The following is a 7,866-nucleotide window of genomic DNA, read 5'->3' as shown; positions in this document are numbered from 1 at the left end:
TATGGAATCTATCCAACAGCACTATCTGTATGGACCACTTAGGTTATAAAAATAGAGACCATGTAGTTTTTATTCCAGGGAACATTTATGTGGTACATTCATGGTCGCAGAGCCAAGAGAAAATACCCAGTTTCTGCTTACTTCTGTGTGCATATTGCAGTAAAAGCAATATGCTTACAAATGAAGGCTGAGGATTTGGGATGGTGGGATTGGAACTGTTCGTTTCAGAGATTCATAGATCTCTGGTAACTGAAGAAATGAAGTTTGAACTCAAAAGGCCTAATTTCACAGATTTCCAAAACCAGCTAGCTAGACACTAGAGGGGGAGGGGAAAGGAAAGGAACAGTTAAGAAAATTCAAACATATTGAATATTTTTCATATTTCAGATACACTGTCTTTGGAACATCGAGATGCTTCCAAGTCTCCTGAAGAGCATTATCAATATTATTGATATTTTCCACAAGCATGCAAAGAATGATGAAGACCCTCACAAACTTAATATAACAGAACTTAAGAAACTTCTCCAACAAGAGCTGGAAAAGGCTCTGGAGGTAAGAAGTCATACTTCTCCATTAACTGATAAGGGGGTCTGCCCATTTTCTTGACTCTTGTTGCCCTGCCCTCTTTGATTTTTCTCTGAGGTCTCTAGCTATTTTTTGTGGGCATTATTGCAAGGTCCTCTTTCTCTGATCGTCCCTTAAGAATTGATATTTACTGGAAATCTGGTCTATTCTACATTTATCCATGCAATGTCACTCACATTCTTGCTTCTACTTCTTTCTGTATTATACCTCCCAGAGTCACCTCATCATTCCATCATTCTCTCTCTCTCTCTCTCTCTCTCTCTCTCTCTCTCTCTCTCTCTTGAACTTTAGAGACATAAAACATCTGTTGCCTTTGGATAGTACATAAGGATCTCAATGGCTTCCTTTGAAAAATAATCTTCTCAAACCTTCTACATTCTGTATTTCAGCAAACCCAATAGCATCACCCACTCATGTATCTAATACAAGGACCTGGTGATCAGCCATAGCACATCCTTATTTTTTAATTCAGCATATCAAATATTCTCATCAAATTCCACTATTCCAACTTCTAAACCAAAAGCGCCCAGATCTGGACAACTTCTCTCAATTTCTCTCCTCTTCTCTGTGTTATTATAAGCCACTAAGATCTCTTTCTAGAATATTGCAAGATGCTTCTAATAATTGGTGCCCTCACCTTTACTCCTGTTCTTCCAAATTGCTACCACATACAATCTATTACCTCACAAAAGCCGAAGTAATGTTAGTAATGTATTTATCTTTTAGACTCTAATTTCATCCAAGAAGATATTAAAATATGTAATAATTACTCTTTTATTTGTGAATAGAGTGACTATATATGTAATGCTTTCCTTTCTGGTTTTATCCTCTGGAACTATTCTTGATGCATATTCATGTATTCAAACATTCTGTTAATATTTATTTGTTATTAGTTAAGTACAGATAATTCTTTTTAGAAAATTGGAGGTAAATAATTAGAAGAAATGTGTGCATGGAAATGTAAAAAAAATATTTTGCCTTCAATGTTTAAGGAGTTACATAAGTGTTATGTCTTTATATTACTTTGTGTGCTGCTAAGAAATACCACAATCTGGGGACGTGAGGGACAAAGCAATTGTACATAGGTTCTGTTTTATTTTTCTTAATGTTCTTTGGCTGAAAGTTCAAAGTTAAGATATCAGCAATAGGACAACTCAGAATTCTGTTTATGGGTCATTGTCCTTCCACTGTAACTTTACCTTGTCCTCTTTCTTTGCATCTTTGTTCTCATAATTAAAAATAAAAAAATCAATAAAAAAAGAAAAAAGAAGAAGAAATATAGGTGGTGTATAAAAAGAAAGATTTAGATTGCACAGTAAGACATTTTAGACTATGATAGGTAAGCATACTATTAAATGCTTCTACTTTTATATAGTAAGCATACTATATATAAAGCAAACTATTAAAGTATATGGTATAAAATAGCAAAAGTGTATTTGTAAAACAATTCAAATTTAGAAAAAAAACAGGGACCCCAAGAAATAGTACAAGGTAGTGCATTTGCTTTGCATACAGCCAACCTGAGTTCAATCTTCAGCACCACACATGGTCCCCTGAGCCTATCAGGAGTGATCCCTGAGAATAGAGATAGGAATAAGTCCTGAGGGGCACTCGGTATGGACCAAAAGCAACCAACCAGACAAAAAGCAGAGAAAAATGAACTCAAGAACACAAATAGATATATTGGCCTTTGATTAAAACTTATAAATCTCCTAGTTATCTTAGGGAATAGAGCACACAATAAAGATTTGTTCCTCTGTTTGAATATATGAGAATTCCATGTTGGTAACTTATATTTTCGCTTTGAAATAGAAGATCACCAATGAGAATGGGAGAAAGAGGATGTGTTATTACTTAAATATTTAATACAATGTTATATGTTATATTCTAATTATGCTTTTTGGAAATAAATGCATTCTTCACTGCAATCTCAAAATATAAAATTTTACTTATTATTTATATAGAAATATTATTGTACAATTAACATTGTTAAAAATTCCATAAGAAGTGCCCTAAGTAAAAATCAAAAAAGTACTAGAGAAATTACAAAGGGAAAATACTTTCTTTCTTGATTCTCTTCTCATAGGACACAAATAATTTTGAGACAATAGATGATATCCTCCAACAACTGGATCAAGATGGTGACAAAACAGTTGATTTCAGAAAATTTATTTTGCTTTTGTTTGGACTGACAAAAACCTATTATACATGCATGAAAACCCTTCTATATCCAGAATTAAATGATAGAGAAAGAAAACCTGAAATTCAAGAACAAGCAATAGTACTAGAAGCCAAACATTTGCAGAAAGAAAAATTCCAAGGGCGAGATCAGAGCCAAGAGTTCCAAGCTGTCCAGAGAGATGAAATGAGAGAACAGATCCAAACACCCAGTGGTGATGAATGTCATGGAATAAGAGACCAGAGCCTAGAATCACAACACATTAAAAGACACCAAGATAGAGTCCTAAAAAGTCCTGAGCCACAAGATTCTGGAAGTCATCAAGTGAGAGAACAAGTCATTCCAGGGGATGATAAGAAGTACCAAGTAAGAAAGGAGGAGCTAAGATACCAGGGTGTTGACAGAAATTCAATGAAAGATCAGATACCAACACCACAGCATAATGAAAAGCACCAAATGAAAATCTGGAACACAAATTCCCAAGATGTTCAGAAAGACCACATGAGAGAGTATATCCCAACACCAAGAGATAATGAGAATCATCAAGTGATAAATAAGAACCCAGACTCTTGGGACGTTGAGACACATCAGGTAAGAGATGAGATCACAGCACTAAGACATGATGAGAGTCATCAAATTATAAATCATAGACTAGAGTCACATAATGTTCCCCAAGATGAAGCAAGATGCCTGAACCTTGAACTTCAAAATGATGAAAGACACCAAAGAGGAGACTTGATCCAAATATGGCATGATATGAGTCACCAAGTCAGAGATCACACTGTAGAACCCCAGGATATTGGTAGAAACCACTTAAGAGATGTGCCTAAATCTCAGAGTCATGAGCAGCACAAGAGACCTAACAAAGACCTAAGCCCTGTGACCTGGGAAATTCTACAAAAACAAATAAGAAGCCAAATATCAACACCAAGAAATGAAGACAGTCTTCAAGTAAGAAATCAGGAGCCAATTTTGCAGGATGTTCAGCAACACGAAGTGAGAAACCAAATCACAACAACAAATGATAATGTGCAACAACAAATAAAAGACCCAAGCCTAGCATCCCACGAATCTGGAAGTTTCTATGGGAGAGACCAGATTCCAACACAAAGTAATTATAAGAGTTTTCAAGCTAGAGCCCAGAGTCCAGAATTCCAACTCAATGCAAGACAACAAAACAGGGAGCAAATTGCAATGTATACAGCTGATGAATATCACAAAGAAAGAAACAAAAGCTCAGGACAAATCAGCAGTGAGATGAAGATTGGAGAACAGATACCTTCACCAAGAAAGAATGAGATACAAAAAAGTGGAGACCAAGCTATCGCAGCAACAATCTTTGAGAGACAATACCAAGCAAGAGATCTAAATTCACAACCCAAATATAGTGAAGAACAAAATATTAGAGAACAAAAGCAAGAGTCGGGAGATGATAGGGGGAAGAAAATGAGTGCTCAATCTTCACTAAATGATGAAGAGAGGCATCCAGTAAGAGGAATAAACTTAGATATTCAAAATGGTGGAAAACAGAACATTCAAACACAGAGACCATCTCCAAGAGAGAATGAATTATTGAGAGTTAGTGACAAGATTCCAGTAATATGTGAAAATGGGAAATACAAGCTAAGGATTCAACTGTCAGAGACAGAAAATGAGGAGAAATATCAAATGAGAGACTCAAGTCCAGAGTTCAGGAATGATGGGAAAAATCAATCTAAGGAAGAGAATACATCAGCAACAGAAGATGAAAAGTGCCAGATGAGAGACCTAATCTCAGAAGTGAATTATAATGAAAAATACAAAGTTGAAAAATATAACTTAGAATCTAGAAATGATAGGAATCAAGTCAGATATCTAGGTCCAGATAACATCAATAATTGGATTAACCATGTAAGGGAGCAAACATTAACTCCATCAGAGGAAGAGAAATGCCAATTGAGATATGAAGCTCCAGCATCAAGTTATATTGGGACAAGTCAAGTTGAGGAGCAGAGACCAGCTCAAGAGAAACATGAAAGATTCCAGTATAGATATCAGTGGGGAAATGAGAGCAGTAAATTGAGAGACCCAAATCCAGACCCCAGCAGCAATGGTGTATACCTAGTAAGAGACCTGAACACTGAACCCAATAATTTCAGGGAAAAACAAAAAAGGGAGCAACAAGCAGAACTGAGAAATGAAGAGAGACACCAAGTTAGGGAGCAGAGATCAAGTCCAAGAGAAAATGAGAATCAAGAGAGAAATGTGACACCAGGACTCTTTAATGATGGAAAACAGCTAGATATGAAGCAGATATCAATTCTACCAGAATATACAAAGGACCAAGTAAGAGGAAACACCTTAGTACCAACTCATGATAGAAAATATTCTCTTACAGAGCAGGAACCAGCTCTGAGAAAATATAAAAGAATTCAACACAGAGACCAAATTTATGTACCCATGGATGATGATATAAGTCAAATGATAAATCTAAGTCTTGAGTCTAGGAATGCTGGAAGGCACCAATTTAGGGAGAAGAGACCAGAAACCAGTAATAATGAGAGGCAAAGAGTTAGGGATCAGAGACAAGCTCTGGAACAATATGAAATATTTCCATATAGGGATCATATTCCTCTATCAAGAAAAGGTGAAAGACACCATGTAAGAGAAGTGAGCCCACAACCCAGGAATGATGGGAGAAGTCAAGATAAAGAACAGAAACCAGTTGTAAGGCAGTATGAAACTTTCCAACACAGAGACCAAATCTCTGAACCCAGGGATGATTCTAAAAGACAGGTAAGAGCCCTAAGTCCTGAACCCAAAGATGATAATAAGTATATTAAGGAGCAGAGACCAGAATTCATGAGTGATGAAGGAAGACAAGTTAAGGAGCATAGATTGACTTTACTAGAATCTGAAAATTATCAAATGAGAGAAAAACTCTCAAGACCAATAGATAATGAGAAATACCATGTTACAGAGCAGATATTAATTCCAACAGAAGATAAAAGATACCAAGTGAGACACCAAGCACAAAGGTGTGATAAGAGACACCAAGTGAGAGATATGAAACAAAAACTTTATGATACTGAAAACCAGGTTATTGGAACAACACCAAGTACATATGACATATTCCAACATAGTCCCCAGGTACCCATATCAAGGGATTATGAAAGAAGATACCAAGAGAGAGACCCAAGCCCAGAATCTCTTCATGATGAGAGAAATCAAGTTAGGAAGCTGGGACCAGTTCTGAGACAGTATGAAAGATTCCAACTCAGAGACCAAATCTCAGAACCAAGAGATGATGAGAAATTCCAAGTGAGAGAACAAAGCCCAGAGCTCAGTTATTATGAAAAACTCAAACTTAGGGAACAGAGACAAACTTCATCAGAAGATGAGAGGCATCAAGTCAGAAACCAAACTCCAGCACTAAGGAATGTTAGGAGAAACCAAGATAGAGACAGTAGACCAGAATTTAGGAATGATGTGACAACTCAAATCAGAGAGCAAAGATCAGTTTCCAGGGAATATGAAAGATTCCAAAAGCAAGATAATATCCTCGTATCAGGGGATGATGGGAGATACCTAGAGAGAGACTTAGTTTCAGAAAACTGGAGTGATTGGAGAGGACAAGGTAGGAATCAGAGATCAGCTCCAAAACAGTATGAAAGAGTCCAGCAGAGAAGCCAGATCCCTTCCTCAAGGGACAATGAAGGGTATCTGGTAAGAAATTGGAGTCCTAAATTTGGGAGTTATGAGGAATTTCAGCCAAAATTTAGGAATGAAGAGAGACAACAAGTAAGAGAACAGATTTTAACTCCAAGAGAATATGAGCAATCCCAAGAAAGAGAACAAAGCTCAGCACTAATGGAGAATGAGAGAGATCAAGTGAGAGACCTAAGTCGTGAACTCAACCCTGATGAGAGCAGAGACAAATTTAGAGAGCAGAGACAGAGACTGCCTCCAAAAGAATGGCAAGCATTGCAATCTAGAGACCAAACCCTACCGCCAAGAGAAAATGTAAAATACCAAGTGAGAGAACTAGGCCCACAAACCAGGAATGATGGCAGAAAGGATCAGAGGCCAGTTCCAAAACAATATGAAACTTTCCAACACAGAGACAAAATTTCTGAACCCAGGAATGATGACAGAAGACAGGTAAGAGCCCTGAGCCCTGAACCTACGAATGATGATAGATATTATGTTAGAGAACAGATACCAGAATTCAGGAATAATAAGAGAAGAGAGGTTAGAGAGTATAAATCAGCTCAAAGACAATATGAAAGATTCCAATCTAGAAGTCAAAGCCCAGAACCAGATGATGATACAAGATGCCAACATAGTGGCCTCAGCCTACAATCAAGAACTGATGTAAGCACCGAGGAGACAGGCCTTGGTCTAGACCTTAAAAAGTATGGAGAACCCCAAGAAAGAAACATGAGACCAAAACTTAGTAATGATGATGAAAGAGAAATTAGCTCTAGAAGAGATTCATCTCGAAGAAGATCTGATTATGAAGCGAAAGAACCACTAAGAGAAGTACAGGATAAAAGATGGTTTTCCAAGCAAAAACTAAGTGAACCTCAAGGCCTAGATGCTCAGAGATCAGCACTCTCTGAGAAAATTGGTCCAATTACGTGTGAGGTATTCTTTATTCCTAAACAGAAAGGTAATTGGTTATGCTATTGCCTACACAACCCACCTAAAATGGAAAATAAAGCAAATAGGCTTACTTATCCAGATTTGGGGGTAGCTGAAGATTATGGAAGTGGAGGAAGTTACCACTACTACCCAATTTTGGATGCAGAAGAATATTTGTACCATGGCAAGGAAGAAAGATGTGAAGACTGTGTTGACGATGACAATCAGCAGAACAAATTCAATGATATTCACAAACCTGGTAACAAGAATAAGCAGAGCTGTGGGACCCTAGAGGAGACCAGTTCCTCTGATGATGAATTTTGAAGTCCCTTCCAGACACTCAAAGATATTCCATCTCCCACAGTAGTTGAACAAATTTTTTAGGCATTCTAACTTTCTTTCTCCTTTAATCTAAAATAGGTAGAATTCTTCACCTTTTGATTTATGGGATACTTTTTATGGACTGGGTTTTAAGAACA

At 37.0% G+C, this 7,866-nt stretch overlaps 1 protein-coding gene across 1 annotated transcript; it reads left to right on the top strand.

The window, feature by feature from the left end:
* The first annotated feature begins 200 nt into the window (after positions 1–200).
* Positions 201–7,711, top strand: LOC125997575 (trichohyalin-like). The gene is made up of 3 exons (XM_049766002.1): positions 201–245; positions 388–552; positions 2,672–7,711. The coding sequence occupies exons 1-3, from the start codon at positions 201–203 to the stop codon at positions 7,709–7,711; spliced, it is 5,250 nt and encodes a 1,749-aa protein (XP_049621959.1).
* The last annotated feature ends 155 nt before the right edge of the window (positions 7,712–7,866 follow it).

The sequence above is a fragment of the Suncus etruscus genome, chromosome 19 (genome assembly GCF_024139225.1).
Source record: "Suncus etruscus isolate mSunEtr1 chromosome 19, mSunEtr1.pri.cur, whole genome shotgun sequence".
Classification (NCBI taxonomy): Eukaryota; Metazoa; Chordata; class Mammalia; order Eulipotyphla; family Soricidae; genus Suncus; species Suncus etruscus.
The sequence above is the reverse complement of the archived record's forward strand: the minus strand, read 5'-3'. Positions and strand labels throughout refer to the sequence as shown.

What these genes read in the sequence shown, in the direction of transcription:
- LOC125997575 (XM_049766002.1), top strand. Translation starts at nt 201, where the DNA reads ATGGTGGGATTGGAACTGTTCGTTTCAGAGATTCATAGATCTCTG. An exon ending in CAGAGATTCATAGATCTCTG is followed by an intron (nt 246 to 387) that starts GTAACTGAAGAA and finishes TTCATATTTCAG; the next exon opens with ATACACTGTCTTTGGAACAT. An exon ending in AGCTGGAAAAGGCTCTGGAG is followed by an intron (nt 553 to 2,671) that starts GTAAGAAGTCAT and finishes CTCTTCTCATAG; the next exon opens with GACACAAATAATTTTGAGAC.